At 51.6% G+C, this 17526-nt stretch overlaps 1 protein-coding gene across 1 annotated transcript in view; it reads left to right on the top strand.

The window, feature by feature from the left end:
• Nucleotides 1-650: 650 nt before the first annotated feature.
• Nucleotides 651-17526, top strand: part of LOC148218831 (olfactory receptor 14I1-like) — a 49587-nt gene continuing 32711 nt past the window's right edge. The window contains exon 1 of the mRNA XM_088157784.1: nucleotides 651-1095. Within this exon, the coding sequence (XP_088013910.1) occupies nucleotides 651-1095 (445 nt within the window). The remainder of the gene's footprint in view (nucleotides 1096-17526) is intronic.

Below are 17526 nucleotides of genomic sequence, written 5' to 3'. Positions count from 1 at the left end.
GGTCTGGGTGGAAGGAGAGTGCTAGTAATGCTTGGAAGGTTTCTTGTGTGGTGAGGATGCTGTATTGTTCAGGGCTGCTCCCAGTATGACATTTAACTCCAGACCACTTCCAAGGAGATTATATAGGGAGCACAGCAATTCAGGGGCTACATAAAAAGGAAAATGCTGCTTGTTTAGTTTACTGCTCTGGGTTGCCTAGATGGGAAATTGCATATAGATATTTATCTCTCAGTTCAGGTAGAGAGAAATAAGAAATTTATTTCTCAGATCTTAAGCATTCAGTCGCAGAAATCAGCACAATGTCCGTTACAGGCAGCATCAGTGTCACTTTTCCATCCTCCTCAGGCTGCTGTAACGATGCCAACATAGACTGCAGAGGGAGAGCAGGCTCAGGGCAGTGCCCTGTGCTGGGAGGGGTCTGCAGGGCAGAGCTGAGCCCCCAGGGCTGGGCTGGGCTCTGGCAGCACTGGCAGGGCCCAGCCCTGGGCACAGGGAAGCAGCTGCTGGCAGGGACAGCTCCAGGCAGCAGAGCCCTGGGCAGGCAGTGGGGGGAAAGTGCCACCAAGCTGGGCTGGGATATTTCAAGTCCTCTCCAAACTGAACTATTCCATGATTATTTTTTTACAGATCCCCATGCCAAGATAGAACAAATGTCCAACAACAGCTCCATCAGCCACTTCCTCCTGCTGCCATTGGCAGACACGTGGCAGCTGCAGCTCCTGCACTTCTGCCTCTTCCTGGCCATCTCCCTGGCTGCCCTCCTGGCCAACGGCCTCATCATCAGCGCCGTAGCCTGCAGCCACCACCTGCACACCCCCATGTTCTTCTTCCTGCTCAACCTGGCCCTCAGCGACCTGGGCTCCATCTGCACCACTGTCCCCAAAGCCATGCACAATTCCCTCTGGGACACCAGGACCATCTCCTATGAAGGATGTGTGGCCCAGGTGTTTATGCTTGTCTTCTTCCTTGGATCAGAGTTTTCCCTCCTGACCATCATGTGCTACGACCGCTACGTGTCCATCTGCAAACCCCTGCACTACGGGACCCTCCTGGGCAGCAGAGCTTGTGCCCACATGGCAGCAGCTGCCTGGGCCAGTGCCTTTCTCAATGCTCTGCTGCACACAGCCAATACATTTTCCCTGCCCCTGTGCCATGGAAATGCCCTAAGCCAGTTCTTCTGTGAAATCCCACCCATCCTCAAGCTCTCCTGCTCCAAATCTTATCTCAGGGAACTTAGGATCATTGCTGTTAGTGTCTGTTTGGTATTTGGCTGTTTTGTGTTCATTGTTTTCTCCTATGTGCAGATCTTCAGGGCTGTGCTGAGGATCCCCTCTGAGCAGGGACGGCACAAAGCCTTTTCCACCTGCCTCCCTCACCTGGCTGTGGTCTCCCTGTTCCTAAGCACTGCACTCTTTGCCTACTTGAAGCCCCCTTCCATCTCATCCCCATCTCTCGATCTGGCCCTGTCTGTTCTGTACTCAGTAGTGCCTCCAGCCCTGAACCCTCTCATTTACAGCCTGAGGAATCAGGAGCTCAAGGCTGCAGTGTGGAGACTGAACACTAGATGGTTTCAGAAACAGTAAAGTGCTGGCCAATTTCTGAAAATCACTTGTAATAAAAATCTCCTTTGAGTCTTCTTGTTGGTTTGCTTGTTGGTTTGTTCTTTACTTTCCTTTGTTTTAGCTTTTCAACATTGTACACAAAGAAATGTCATTATTTGTGCTGTATTTCCTTTTGATTTTCTCCATCTTTCCTGTGACCCAGAGACTGTGTCAATGTGGGGCTGCGCTCTTGGTAACTTTAAATAAAATAAAATAAAGATTCTCCCAGCAAAGATTTCTCCAGACATGCCCCTTTTCTTCCCTTCTCTGGAGCTGCAGCAGCAATGTCTGTGTGCAGAGCTGGGGCAGATCAGTGCTGGCACAGCAGCTGTGCCCAGCAGCAGCAGCAGCACTTGGTGTTGCCAGTGCTGCTCCCGTGCCACTGCCCCGCTGCCCTCCTGGCCCTTGTGTTGCTGCAGGGCCTGAGTGCTCTCGGGGCCGGGCACAGCCCTGGGGGTGGCAGTGCCGGGGCTGCAGCAGGGACAGGCCATGGGCACTGCTGGGGCAGCGCTGATGCCTCAGGCCAGGGCCTGGGGGCTCCAGGCTCCTTGGCCAGGCTCGCTCCACAACACTTGGCCAGCCCAATGCTGAGCACAGAAAAGCCCCGGGAGCAGCCCCAGGCTGGCCGTCGGCAGGCTGGGGGCAAACAGCATGGCTGGTGCTCTGCAAGCTCCCTGCAAGGGGGACACCCTGGCAAGGAGCAGCAGAGCAGGGGCTGATCCATCCCCACTGTGCTGGACACCCCAGGGCAGCGTCCCAGAGCGTCCTCATGCACCTGCCAACAACATCCCCCCTCTGCAGCCCTGGCCTCTCCCCCAGCTCACACAGGAGCCGCATCCTTGCAGGCACACACACGGCAGCACTGGCTCAGGAGCCCCTGTTTGCATTGCACACAGCAGGCTCAGCACCCCCATGGTGCTGCTGTGGGGACATGGAGCTGAGTGAGCACAAATGCCATCAGCCACTTGGGCCAGCAAGGGCTGGGGGATGGCAGCAAAACCACTCAGTATTGTTGTGGCCTCTGAAGTCAGCCAGAAAGTTTGTTCCCATGAGCTGTGAGTTTCCTGTCCCACTGCAGATGTTGTTGCTCACAGCCAGGGCTGCCTGGCAGCCACCCCCAAACTGCCCTGAGCATTTCTTTGGTTTCACCTTTGGTTTCTTTACTCTTTCCTTCACCAGATTTCTTCCTCTTGCTCATCCCTGTCCCCTCCCTTGAAAACAGCCCATCCCTGTTTCCCCTTGCCCTTCTGGCCCTACTCCTTATTTCGGTTTCTCAGCTGGCACCATGGGAACATTTCTTGGGGAGCAGGATCATCCTCCAAGTGCTTCAGGAATTGTCTGCAGGGTCCTGCAGTGCCTCGTGCTGCTCCCTTGCCAGAGGCACCACAGGCCAGGGGCGCACATCTGGGCTGCTGTGTCTGGGTGTGGGGCTCCCTGTTGTGGGCAATGAGGAGGGGCTGGAGAGGCTCTGCAGGACTGACAGGATGGGCTTTGGGGCTGTGTGGAGAAGCTGAGGAACCTGGGCTGCTGGACCTTGTGAAGAGGAGGCCCAGGGCTCATCCTGGAACAGCTCCAGGGGTAGTTTCAGAGAATCACAGAATCAGAAAAGCTGGAAAAGTCCTTGTCACACCTGTGCCCTGACACCATGGCTCCCTGAACCTCCTCTACTCCAGTATCAACAACCTCAGCTCCCTCAGCCACTCCTCACAGGACTTGTGTTCCACACCCCTCACCAGCCTTCTTGCCCTTCTCTGGACACGCTCCAGCCCCTCCATGTCCTTCCTAAATTGGGGACCCAGAACTGGACACAGCACTCGAGGTGCTGCCCAACCAGTGCTGAGCACAGGGGAAGAATCACTGCCCTGCTCCTGCTGGCCACACCATTCCTGATCTAGACCAGGGGCCATCGGCCTTCTTGGCCACCTGGGCACACTGCTGGCTCATGTCCAGCCTGCTGTCCATCAGTGTCCCCAGGTCCCTTTCTGCCTGGCTGCTGTCCAGTCACTCTGTCCCCTGCCTGTAGCACTGCAGGGGTTGTTGTGGCCAAAGTGCAGGATCCAGCACTTGGTCTTGTTAAACCTCACCTTGTTGGATTTGGGCCCTGCATCCAGCCTGTCCAGGTCCCTCTGCAGAGCCCTCCTACCCTCCAGCACATCCACACTCACACCCAGCTTGGTGCCATCTGCACATTTGCTGATGCTGCACTCAATGCCCTCATCCAGATCATCAATGCAGATATTGAAATCCACGCTGGCTGGCTCTGATCCCTCAGCCATCCTGTAGGTGCCCTGTGATGGCACTCAAGGTGATCTGTTCCATCACCTCACCAGGCACCCAGGTCAGGCTGACAGGCCTGCAGTTCCCCACATCCTCCTTCCAGCCCTTCTTGGGCATGGGCTCACATTGGCACCTCCAGTCCTCTGGCACCTCCCTGCTGAGCCAGCACTGATGAGAAATGATGGAGAGCAGCTTGGGGAGCTCATCCAGCAGCTCCCTCATCCCCCTAGGATGGATCCCATCTGTTCCCAGAGACACCTGTGAGCATCTGAGTGGCTCAGCAGGTCCCCAGCTGCTTCCTCCTGGATTACAGGGGGTCTGTTCTGCTCCCTGTCCCCATCTGCCAGCTCAGGAAAACACTTGTCCTCAGGACATGCTGTCTTATTGTTGAAAACTACGGCAACAAAGAGGTTGAATACTTCAGCCTTTTCCTCATCTTTGGTAACCATATCACCCCCAATAAGGAATGGAGATTTTCCTTGTCCCTCCTTTTGCCATTAATGCATTTATAAAATCATTTTTGTTATCCTTCACAGAAGCAACCAGGTTAACTCCTAATTTGAACTTTCATGTCTGATTTTCTTTCTGCATGACCTAACAACTTCTTTAAACGTTTCCTGAGTTGCCTGTCTCTCTGTCCAAAGGTAATGCACCTTATTTTCTCCCTGAGTTCCTGGTAAAAGCTCCCTGCCTAGCCAGGCCAGTTATTTTCCTCGCTAGCTCACTTTCCTCTGTGAGGAAAGTGAAAGACAGGCTGCCTCTGCTCCTTCAAGATTCTTTTCTTGAAGTGTCTCCATTCTTCCTGGAATCCTTTAAGAGATGTTTCCTGTAAATAAATCAGTTCATTTCCCCCCAATCTACATTCTGAATAGGCCAAAGTCTGCTCTCTGTAGGTCCAGTGTAGAAGTTTTGTTGATTCTCCACCTTCTTTCACAGAATATTAAAAACTACATTATTTCATGGTCACTGTACCCCAAACAGCCTCTGAGCATCACATCTCCCTCCAGCCCTTCTCTGTTTGTGAACAGCAGGAGACAGAGCTTTCCTTGTCAGTGGGAAGAGAAGGAATTTAGGTTTTAATCAAGGGCATATTATTTTTGTTTTTCAGTTGAGAGAAGGGCTGACTGAAGCATTCCTTAAGTGATCTTGATGCTGAATGTCTCCTTAGGAAGTCTGGCCATGCAGAAGAATGAGCCCCTTGCAGGCCAATGCTATTTGGACAACCTGCTTCTCACCCCCAGCCTCACCATGTCTGACATTGCCTATCTGGGATTGACATCCTAAAACATAAAAACCCCCTATAAATTTATTATTACTATTGTAATTTAATTAAATAATAAAAATATAATGATGCTTTTATTTTTATACTGCTATTATTCTTTTTTATACGTGATTTTTATATTTATATGAAAAAATCGATACAATTTTAGCAAGCAGGAAAATTAATGGTCATTGGTTCTAAGTAACACGATTCCCTTCATGAATTAATTGACCACTATCGGCCATTGATTTCTCCCTGTTTATGACAATTAGTCCTATTTTAATCTCTTTCTCATCTTTGTAATAATTTTCACAGACAGGATAAAGCGGGGCCTCTTTGGGATCCATGAAGACATTTCTGGGGTACATTTCAGGAAGTTTTGGGTCTGGGGAGGGAATTTAGAGAGAACTTGAGGGTCTGGAGGACACTTCAGGGAGCCCGGTCGTCATTTAAGGATTCTGACAGAAACTTCAGAGTCCGGGGCAGCTCTTGTGGGTCCAGGGGGGCACTTGAGGGTCAAGGAGGAGAATCTGGGGCCATTCGGGGTCCGGGCGGGCAATTGGGGGGCTCTAACGGGGCTCTCCGGGGTGCGGGGGGTGATGGGAGTTGTAGGCACAGGTATAATGTGGTTCAATGGGGCCGCAGAGCATCATGGGAGTTGTAGGTGCAGCTACAATGTCTCTCTGTTGTGCGCGGTGCATGATGGGAGATGAAGTCATGGCTGCAATAGCACTCTATGGGAACCACGGAGCATGATGGGAGCTGTAGTCCCGGAAGTGGCTCGGACAGGGAGTTTGGATGTCCAGGAAGGCACCTGGGGGACACTTTTGCATCCGAGCCACGACTTGAGGTGCTCAGGAGGGAACGTGAACAGTTCAGGAGCACTTGGTGGGAGCTTGGGGAGCTCTAACCGGGCTCTTTAGGGCACAGGGCACGGCAGGAGTTTTAGGTACGGAACTGTGTTATGAGGGACTCTGAGGCTGTGGGGGATGACAGGAGATGAATTCCCAGAAGTGACTGTAACGGGAATCTGTGGGGTTGGGAGCATTCAGGGGATCTGGGGACACTTTTAGGTGGTCCCGAATGGGTGCTGAGGAGGCACTTCCAAATCCTGGAGGGTCTGGGGGACACTTAAGGGACATGTGGGGATGGATACTGGGGTTCTGTGGGGCGTGGGGCATGAGAGGCGTTGTAGTCCCGGCTCCAATCAAGCTCTGTCAATACCAGGATGTCCCTGTATTTTTAAGTGCAGCTCAGAGTCCATCCCAGTCCACCCAGATTCCCCCTCAGCACTTCCCATCTTCCCATGTTGTCCCAGTGTTCCCCAGTATGTCCCAGTGTGTCTCTGTGTATCCCCACATTCCATCCCAGCCCACCCAGATTCCCTCTCAGCATTCCCCGTGTCCCCAGTATGTCCCAGTCCTCCCCAGTATCACTCTGAGTGTGTCCCATTGTCTCCCACAGCATTCCCAGTGTTCCCCACTATGTCCCAGTGCTCCCCAATGTTTCCAAGGAAACTTGAACTTCTCCCGGTTCCCGTGGCACCCAAACCCAGCAGTGGGGTCGGTGCAGTGTCCATGGCCACAGCCCCTGGCAGTGGCCCAGGGCAGGTTGGGATGATGATCCACCCTCACAGCTGGCCCAGGGCAGCTCTGCAGTGGTTTTGGTGTTACCTTGGGCTGGCACACACCTGAGGAGTGTGTCTGTTTGCAGTGGGGAACATTAGGAGTTTTAGATTGCTTCAAAAAAAAAAAAAGAAAAGAAAAAGAAGAAAACCCCTCTTTGCCAGACCTCCTGAGGAGAGAGCTTGGATCAATATCAATCACAGAATGCTGCAATCACCTCTGCTATAAAGAGAACAGTAATGAAGTACACCCTTGAAAATAGGAATGGATATTTCTAAGAAGCTCTTTCAAATATTTCTCCATATCTGGAGTTGAAAACCTTCCTAATGAACTGCACCAGACCAGATGGAAATCAAGGCAGAGCCATGGTTTGTCAGGACTTGCTTGATCCCAATGAGCCCCGTGGTGCATTTGGTGCTGCCAAGCAGCTCCAAATAATATTTTGGAAATATTGGCTCTCTCTCTGCAGCGCTGCCTTTGCCAGGAGCCTGGCCCAGCTCAGCAGCACAGACACAGCACAAGGACTTTAATGACCCTCTCGGGGTTGGGGCTGAGTCCCTGAGCATCAGTCCCTGAGAGGGAGTTGAAGAAACCTCTCAAGAATTCCAAGTCAGATTCAAACTCCAAAGTTTCTCTTACTTTTAGTGAGTCCCACTGATAAACATGAAGGAGAATGTTTCCCAAGGGTTGAATTAGAGCAGAAAAGTGATGACAATGATGTCAGATAGGAAAAAATAGGGTAAAGGAGGAAAAGAAACCTCACAAGGAGGAAAAGAAACCTCTCAAGAACTCAAAGTCAGATTCGAAGTCCAAAGTTACCTGAAGTTCTAATGGGTCCCACTGAAGGACATGCCTGAGAAAGTGTCCCCAGGTGAATTGATCCCCAGCTTTATTGTTTTTACATTATATTTTAAAAATGTGGGTTTATTGTTTTTATGTTACTTTTTTTGTGGGGATTTTTTCTTTTTCTGAATGAAGCAGAGAGACAGGACTTCTGAGTTGCTTTAGAAAGTGTGGTTTATTTTTCTTATTTCCTATCCAGGCAGAAAGAATAACTTGTCTACCGGATGTTCACAGCATGACTTAGAAGTCAAAAGATTTATTTGCAAGATCTGTAAAGAATTTATTAACCAATAAAACACTGTCAAGAGAGATACTTGCATTTCAAATTCAATACTAAGTTATTTTTGTCTTACTGACTCATGCTACAGTGTCAACTTCCTTAGCCAATTATATCACAACACACAAACTTTCATTGCTGCAGTCTAAAACTTCTTGTTCCCTTTGTAACTAACTTTATTTCTTCTATATCTTAAATTCTAAAGCTAAACCTATCCTTACTTAACTATGCATAGTTCTAAGCTTTGCCTTACAGACCCAGTGTTCAGAGAATACCTTGCAGTTTGAATTTCAGCACCCAGGTCCCAGTTAGAGCAAAGCAATGGAGGCACTGATGACAGATGGGGACAAAGAAGGGAAAAGTGTCTCTGATGCTGAGCAAACCTGGATGTGTTTCAGGAATGCAAAGGGCCAAGGGCTGAGCCCCAGCCCCTGGCAAGGCAGATCCTGTCCCTCCCTCATTGCTCAGGGCTCTTCCCGGGCCACTGGGCTCTGGGCATGTGCAATGCCAAGGGCAGCACCATGGGGCGGCCCCTGCCAGGCTGCTGAGCAGGGACAAGGAGGCAATGAGGCCCCAGCACAGCAAGGCTCACTTGTCCCCTGCTGGCCTCAGGCCCAGGGCCAGCCTGCATGGCCCAAGTGCTGCAGGAGTTGGCTGTGTCAGGGCCTTTCAGCTGCTGCCCATCCCTGTGGCCTCTGCAGCCCAGGCTGTCCTACGGTGTCCATGCCCTGCGCCTCTGTCCCTGCAGGCTGTCGTCATCCCCCGGCTGCCCCACCTCGCTGGCCCCTTCCTTTGCTGACAGCTCTGCCTCCTGCCTGCCTCTGCCTGCACACACAAAGCCTTGGGCTGCTCCAGAAACCTTCTGGGGGGATGTCTGGCACCACACCTCTGCCCTAGGAAGGAAATATCTTTCTCCTTTTTTCCAGTCTAGACCTCCCTGGCTTTCCAGCTGGCATTAATACTTTCTTTCTCTGGCTGTTTTCCACAATGTCAAAAGGATCCACTGTCTCTGAAACCACTCTTTAAACACTGTCATGGCTCTTGTCTCCTGTTCTCTCCACCGCAATGAGCACAGAGCTTCTTTGTCCCTATATAGTGGTCAGGTGCTTGTAGCCTCCAAACCCCACCTCGGGAGATCTTTGTGTCTTCTCTGAGGTCTTTGCAATTGAAGATGTTCTGCTCATAGTCTAAGCAAATCACCAGAGGACAGGGCAAGCCACACGTCTATGTCCTGGCTACTTTTTGTTTTGGAGCAATCTTTGGATATATGGAATTTGTGAGGTGAAATCCCAATTTTGGTCCTGGTCCCTGGACAAGAAGGCCGATTCTTTTCCATAGGAAGGAAAGAACAGAGCCCCAGTGTTTCAGGGCCAGATGTGAGATGATCCCCAGAGGCCAAGGCCAGACAGACTTGACAGTACTGGCAAGTTTTGCCTGGGAGCAACCCTTGGGTATACAGAATTTTAGAGGCGGGATCCAGGTTTCAGACATGGACACTCAGAGGAGAAGGATGGTTCTTTTGCATAGGAAGGAAAGCACAGAAGACTGGTGTTTGAGGGGAAGATGAAAGGCAGCCATCAGATGCCCAGGCCAGCCAGACCTCTCCATCCTTTTGTCTGAAAACAACGCTTGGATATAGGGAGTTTTGGAGATGGAATACCAATTTTAGCCATTTCTGTGTAGATAAGGGTGGTTCTTTTCCATAGGAAGGAATGCACATAGCCCAAGTGCCTTAAAGGAAGAAGAGGAGAGAGGTGGCTCCTGGGAGGCCAAACCAGCCACACCTGTTTGTCCTAGAAGCTTTTGTCATGGAGGAATCCTTGGATATATGGGATTTGGGGGGAGGCATCTCAATTTTGACCACAGACACCTTTAGAAAAAGGATGGTTCTTTCCCATTACAAGGAGAGCACCGAGGCCCAGTGTTTGGAAAGCAGGTGAGAGGCAGCCCCCAAGAGGCCAAGGGCAGCCAGACCTGTCTCTCCTGGCACCTTTCATCTAGGGGCTATCCATGGACATAGGACATTTTGGAGGTGGAATCTCAATACTGGCCATGGGCATCTGGACAGGAAGAAGGAAATTATTATTACTATTATTTTCTTTTCATTAGGAAAGCACAGAGCTTCAGTGTTTCAAAGGCAGATGAGAACTGGCCCTGAGGAAGCCAAGGCCAGCCAGACGTGTCAGTCATGGCAGATTTTGTCTGGGAGCAATCCTTGGATATCAGGAATTCTGGAGGGAGATTCCCAATTTTGGCCATGGGCACCTGGTCAAGATGGATGTTTTTTCCCCATAAGAAAGAAAAGCACACGGCCCCAGTGTTTCAAAAGGAGATGAGAGGTGGCCCTTGGGTGGCCAAGCCAGGCAGATCAGTTAGTTAGTCCTGTTACTCCTGGCAGATTTCATCTGGGAACAATCTTTGTATATCAGGAAATTTGGAGGAGGCATCCCAATTTTGGCCATGGACAGCTAGAGGAGAAGGACACTTCTCTCCCATAGGAAGGAAAGCCCAGAGCTCCAGTGCTTCAGGGGCAGGTGAGAGGCAGCCCTCGACATGCCAGAAATCACCAGGAGGCCCAGCCAGCCAGAACTCTTCCATGTTCCCTTCGTTTCATGGGACCCAACAGTGTCACCATGTTCCCTTGGTTCCATGAGGCCCTGCAGTGTCACAATGTTCCCCTTGCTTCTGCAGTGTCACAATGGCCCTGTGCTTCCATGAGGCCTCACAGTGTCACAATGTTTTCATGGATCCACACAGCCCTGATGTGTCACAATGGCCCCCTGGTTCCATCAAACACCACAGTGTCACCATGGTGTCCACATTGTCACAACTGACCCATGGTTCCATGAGGTTCCACAGTGTCACCGTGGTCGCAGGCTGGATGAGATCGATGTCCCAGGCACCTTGGGATGCTCGGAATGCCCGTGTGGGGCCAGGGCTGGGTCAGGCCTGGGATTGTGGTGGGACAGAGCCCCGCCCCCAGCCATGGCCTGGCACAGCTGCCAATCACACAGCAGGGGCAATGCTAACCCAGCTCTGATTGGCCGAGCTGTCAATCAATCACACAATAGCAGCTGGTGCCTGCCCTGTCTCTGATTGAGCAAAGAACTGGAAGTCCCTCCCAAGGGGCGGGGCCCATGAAGGCCCAGGGGGTTAAAAGCCGGAGCACGAGGTCAGCCCATGGTGTGGATCCTGCCTTCTGCTGGGGTTCTCCTGTAAGCCAAGCTGGAAACTGAGCTGTTTGTGCCTATATGTGTATCTCTCCATGCATTTTCTGTTGCTCTCTATTTCTTCTTCTCCTAATGCTACTTACCTGAAATACTTCTGGGTAACAGTATCTTCAGGTGTAAGGGTTTTTCAGTTAAATGGTCTAGGTTCAAAAAGTTAATGCTATGATATGAGTTTTATGTTGAATTGGATGTTGTATGAAATGTTTTGTTCATGTTCCTTGATTGTCTATATTTTGCCAGTAAACTTTTGTGTCATTTTGACCTCTTAACTCAATTGGTTAGAGCTGGTATCACCGAGGTTGTGGGTTCAATCCCTGTGTGGGCCATACACTTAGGAGTTGGACTGGATGATCCTTGTGGGTCCCTTCCTATCAAGAATCTTCTTTGCACCTGGCCATGTTAAGAATATCTGGCTGGGGTTTCTCCTGTGCATGAAACTCAAGTGAAGGAACCTTTGGTCACCCCCAGCATTTCAGTGTTCTGGGGTGTTCCAGCCCTGCAGGCTCACCATGGCCTCTTGTTTCCATCAGGCCCTGCTGTGTCACACTGGCCCTTGGTTCCATGAGCATCTGGAGGGTCACACAGGTTTGTGACATTTGTCCTTGCTGCCCCTGCCATCCCACTGCCCCAGCAACAGCCCTGAGCCACCCGTGAGGGACAGGCCCTGCTGGGCCAGGCCTGGGCTCAGGCCTTGGCCTTTCTGCTTCCTCCAGCCAGCCCAGGCCTTGCTCAGCATTGCAGTTCCCTGCTCACAGCCTCGGGCTCCTGCAATCCTGCCCTCAAGGATCTGCTCTCACCAGTCCCTGGGGAGCCTTTGGCACTCCCTGCCCTCAGTGGGGCCACTGATGCTCCAAGGGACTTGGAGTTTTGCTTCTGCCTCCTTGAGCAGCTTCTTCAACCTTCTCTCAGTGCCTGAGGGTCCTGGACTCAGCCCCAAATCCACAGAGGGGCTCATTAAAATACAGAAAGCCTTCAGGAGCTCTTTGTCTTCCTTCAATTGCCTTCAAGTCTTCGGGGCAGTGCAGCTGTGTAACATTGACTGGCACTGTGCCTGAGACAGAGACACAGCACTCTATGATCCATGTGACAAAAAGCTCGTTATTGTTCTGACTTCACCTTAAATACCTTTCTTCATGTTCGTGAGCGAGCCCTTGTGATTGCTTGAAAGTTCAGGCTGCTCAGCTCTCTGCCCAATAGCTCTTGCAGCTTAGTGGGGATTCATTGGATCAAATCCTTGTCTATCTCCAGTTCTGTCCTATCTCTGTTCCTTTGAGGCCTGTCTATCAGGTCAGGCTGTTTCTCCCATATGTGGCCGAATTAACTGCCCTGTACAAGCCAGCTTGCACTGTGACAATTCCCTGTTTCTTTTTTATTAGTTTGAAGAAACATTTGGAACACCATCATGCAGCTTGTTCTCTGTTATTTTACCTGCAAGGGCCCTTTGGCATGCAAGATGACATTGACAGCAGAAATTTAATTTGGATGGGGTTTTTACTTAGCTTAATGAATTTGGCCTGCTTAGGTGGTGATGAGTTCCACGTACCAAAAGCTGCAGTGCTCATGTTCAGGAGCGGTTGGGTGAATTTAGTACCTTCTGGTTTCACATATAACCATTTAACTGCTTAAAATAGATATTGTGGAACAGCAGACTGAGAGCCTGGAGCTGCTCACTAATGCTCTGCACATCCTTCTGGCTAAGTCCTGCAGCCTCTTTGAAGTCATGACTAGCATTTCCAGCTGTAGTCAAAGAGCAGCAGCTCTGTCGTGGGGCAATAGCATATATACCAACAGCCAGCTGGCCTCACTTCTGCCAGTCCATTTTTGCCTTCTTGATGTCGTTTCTGAGGAAGTCCATTGGAGCAGTTTGGCTGCCAGTGGAGACTGATGCAGTACCAGAGCAACACGTTGTGTTCTGAAAGAGGGATGCATGTGCACAGGAGATCTAAGCAGCTATGGCTGGCTTCACAGTCAGGCCAAGAAGGACTTGGTCTCTGCTCAAGAGTGTAGATGCAGCAGGACTTTGTTGGCCTTGAATTGCAGAGGAAAGCCTGCTGCAGTACCAGGACTCAGGCACCTCTCTTCAGCTCCTGAAAGCAGAGCACTTCCACGTGGTTTGGAGTTGGTGCAGCAGATCAAGGAGCCTCTCTTGGCAATTCTCTTGCACTCCACACAGGTGAAGGCCACGTGGCTGCTCGTGGCTGTCTTCCTCTGATCTGATTTGACTGTGGGCAAACTAAAGGACTTGATCAGCTGAGGGGATAGAGTCAGGATAGTGTGTGTGCAGGGGAGGGGTTTGCACCCCAAATTACATCTTGTTTCTCTGTCTCTTTTGGCTCTTCTTTCCTGCTTACAGGATTTCCATGTTGGGCTCCCGACTTGAGGAGATGCTGTTCAGAGAAAGCTGAAACTCCCAAATGTGCCTGTTTCAGGCCTTGCATGTACAGGGTGAGTTTTCTTAGTGGGGTAACAGGGCAAGGTGAGTGAGTGCAGACAAAAAGCAGGTGAGCAGAGTTTTCTCCTGTGCTCACTGACACACAAAAGAGTGAATGACAGACACTGATATTTGCATCCTGTTTTGTGGCTTGAGGTAGCAATTGAAATGACATAGTGGTGTAGGGAAAGCAGCAAAACCTGTGCTTGTATGCAGCTCTGATCCAGAAAGCTCCAGCACTGGCAGACTCAGTTATGGAAGTTGCTCTCCCTGGACTCTCTTGAGTTTCTTTGGATGGAGATGCTGAGACCATGACAGTGGGGTGTTGTGGGGCTGGGTGGTGGCTGGTGCTCACAGCAGAGGCTCTGCTCTTATGCTCTCCTTCTCAACAGGCAAACCTTAACATCCTGTGTGACTGCCCCAACACAGATGAAGGTGGCAAGGAGGCTGAAGATGAGGAGTGTGATCCACAGTGGCAGGAAGACTATGATGATGACCTTGATGAAGACAATTTTATGATTGATAATGATTCAGATTGTGATTCTTACTTTAATGATAATGACAGCTATCGTAGCTACCACTGGACATGTTCTGTCACCCAGCCTGCCACCTTGGACCTCTGCCTCTACTTTTTCTCAACCGGTTTGTGTTCATGTTTTTCCTCGAAGGCAGGGAGGAGCTCTCAGATGGAACAAAACATTTCCTCTGAGAGGTTTCTTGCTCAGTGACTCTTGGATATGCAGGAACATGCTCTGGGCAGCTGGTCTGTGTTACTGTGGCCACCTCTCTCAGAAAGGCATCTCCTTGCCTTTTTCCCTTGTTCTCCAGTTCTGCCTGTAGTATTTGAGTTAGAAAGTCACAGCCCACCTGCACAGTGAGGACCACTTGCCACCTGCTCAAGGGCTGCTCCTTGTGCTTGGTGTGCCCTCCCCAAGGGATGGGCACAGGGGAGGGTGGCATGTGTCCCAGCACAGCCCTGTCTAGCAATGGCCAGTGTCTAGAAATGCTGTAAGAAGATGCATTTACCCTCAAGTTCAAGCCTCCCAGCTGGAGCTGGTGGGATGCTCTGCAGCCACAGATGGATGTGGTTCAGTTCCTCTGGTTGAGAGGGGCTGCATTTTTGCCCTTTGTTGGAGTTTTCTTCTCTGTTAGGAAGCAGGAAGGGCTACTGTAAATGACACAAGGTTGCAGAATTGTTTAAGTTTATATATACATGCACACAGATATATTTTATATATATGCAGAGATTGTTCAGATAATACTGTATCTTTGCCAAAAAAGAATGAAAACCCAGGGGTTTGAAAAACAAGTTCTATTTAAAAAAAAGAAATAGTTTTCTTCTAGCGCAAGCCTTCTTTTTGTTTGTGGGGAACAGGGGAGTGAAGGGAGAGCAGGATATCCTCAAGTGAGGATGTGAACTGGATGTGCTAATCCCAGGAGTTATTTGTGAAATTCGTGTGGCTTTGGGATCCTCAGGCAGGCCACACAGTCTGCCATGCCAAGAGGCTTTTCCTTCCTGGGCAGTTCAGGGAACAGTGAGAGGGTGTGGGGAGGGCTGGCAAAGAGGGCAGGGCACCAGGCCATAGGGAGGGGTGGGGCTGCTGTTTCTGGGAGCAGGAGCAAGGCAGGATGCCTGCATGGTGATGGAGGGGTAACATCTGGTGCCCAGAAAAAGGCATATGACCAACATTGAACTTGTCAACTTCCATGTCAAAATGGGCTCTTGGAGGACATGGAGCTGTTTTCCCTGGGTAGTTTGATCAATTGCATGGAAGGGGGAAGGATGAAGAATTTGGGCAGTGTTGGAGCCAAAATGGCATTTTGCCACTTGTGATTTCCTCACAGCTTCTGCAGAGGGGTGACAGCTCCAGCCCTGCAAACCACTCCCTTTTGCAAGGCACACTCAGACCTTGCTGGAAGCTCAGGGTTCTTGAAGGGGCTGCTGCAGTTGGCAACAGGAGCTGTTGTTGAATTTTTCACGTTGCTTAACCCCCCAACCCAAATCCCACCAAGAGGAAGGGCTGAAAAAGATTTCTGCGGAAGAAGGGAGGCCAAAAGCTTGGAAAAGGATGAAAGAAATAGGCTGATGATGATAAGAAGAAATAAATTTATTTTTGGCAGCAAATGAACACCTGCCGCCCTCCAGCCCTCCCAGATGGGCAGGCCCAGCTGTGCCGTTTCCATGGCATGAGGTGCTGGGAGCCTGGGGAGAGAAGCCAGAAAGCCACGGTCAGTCACAGAAGGCTCCTGTCCCCCCTGTCCCACCAGGGCCTGGGCGTGGGCCAGGCTGCTGGCTGTGCCCAGAGCCCAAACCTCCCAACCCATTCTGTCATTTTTAGAGGAGAGCAGCAGGGCAGGCCACGCTCCACCTCTTCTGCTTAAGCACGGCACAGCAACCTCCTCAGCAGCTGCAAGAGCGAGATTCTCGTGTGCCCACTCCCATCTGCCCCTGTGCCACCTGTGCTGTGGAGCTGGGTACCCACCTCTGCAGAGCTGCTGCCAGGAGAGGAGCTGATCCCACACAAGGTCCTCGTCCTTCTTGAAGGGGATGTCCCTGCACACCGTGGCTGCCCTGGGTAGCGCCGGCACCTCCGTGGAGTGCGTCCAGTGCCGGCGCTTCCCCACCCGGTCTGGGCACAAGGTGCAATCTTCCTGGAAAAAACAAAGAACAATCGCATGAAAGTCAATTCAAAATGAGACCTAGAAAGAAGAAAAACCACCAAAGGTTATCAATGTTTCACGGGCCTGGGGTGGGTCTGACCACTCCATGCAAGAATTAAACCTCTCCCCAGGTGGGGAAAAACCCCACCTTTCCTGCCTGTAAGTCCACCCCTTCCTCAAGGGCCTGAAAAGCAGACCAGCTGGGGCATGGCTTTGGAACCCACCCCCCTCTGCTGTCCCCCATCCTCATGGATGGATGCTTTTGTCAGGCAGGCTGCCCCCACCCCAGCCCACACCAGGCTGGCTGGCAGAAGCTGTAGGCAAGGCCAGGAGCCGGCTCCCCTTCCACAACATCCGTCCCCTGTCCCGCCAAAAAGCAGCTGGGCGGGCGGCACAAAGATGAATATTCCCCATTGCCGCCGAGCGGGGAACCTCCGGCGCGTGGCCAGGCCGAGCCCTGGCATGCCTGGGAGCACGAGCATCCCCCCGCCCCTGCACCGGCTGGGGACTCATCTTGATTTCGTCGGGGCACAGAGCCTGTCCTCTCCTCCAGGAAGGGGCCACAACCAAAGCCCGTGGGCTTTGCCCCGCCAGCGGCCAGCTCGAGGATGGTGTTCTCCGGCTCCGCGTCGTGCTCCAGAAGAACACGCCAGCTGTGCCTCGGCTTGCGGGGACATCACGATGCCATTGAGCTGCAGGGGGATGTTTCCCCTTGTCCAGTCTGTGGCAACTTCACTGCACTGTGCCACCACTTCTCCACTAGGACGGGGAGCCCTGAGCCGCTCCCTCCACAACTCGCCGGGGACCCACGGAAGCGTCTCCTCGGCCGCGCTCTCTGCTCCGTGCCACGGCCACAGGGAAACGCTCTGGGGTTTGCTTTGAGCACCATGAGACACGAGCAGCTGGTACTTGCTGGGCTCCTGGATCCTACTGTGCAGAGGGATGGATCTCTGCTGTCTCCTGGGCCAGCTGGGGGTTCTGCAGCCAGGAATGCTCAAAAAGGTCTTCTAGGCATGGCCTGTCTGCAGGGTCCATGGATAAACACCACCTGATCAGGTGCTGGCACTCTGCAGAGAGAAACCAAAAACCCCTGGTCAGCTCCTGTCCAGGCTCTCCCAGATTCCACAATGTCCACCCCACACTAGGAGTGCTCGGAGCTGCACCCAAAGCTTCCCATCCATCCTCCCTTTTAGAGCAGAGCAGCACACATGCCACCTCCTCCAGCTAAGCTCAGGAGATCAACCTCCTCCCTAGCTGCAAGAGCAGGACGCTTATGTGCCAGCTGCCATCTCTCAAGCCCATTCTTGCTCCTGTGCCTTG

This window comes from Sturnus vulgaris, unplaced genomic scaffold (genome assembly GCF_052056855.1).
Source record: "Sturnus vulgaris isolate bStuVul1 unplaced genomic scaffold, bStuVul1.hap1 Scaffold_157, whole genome shotgun sequence".
Lineage (NCBI taxonomy): Eukaryota > Metazoa > Chordata > Aves > Passeriformes > Sturnidae > Sturnus > Sturnus vulgaris.
The sequence above is the reverse complement of the archived record's forward strand: the minus strand, read 5'-3'. Positions and strand labels throughout refer to the sequence as shown.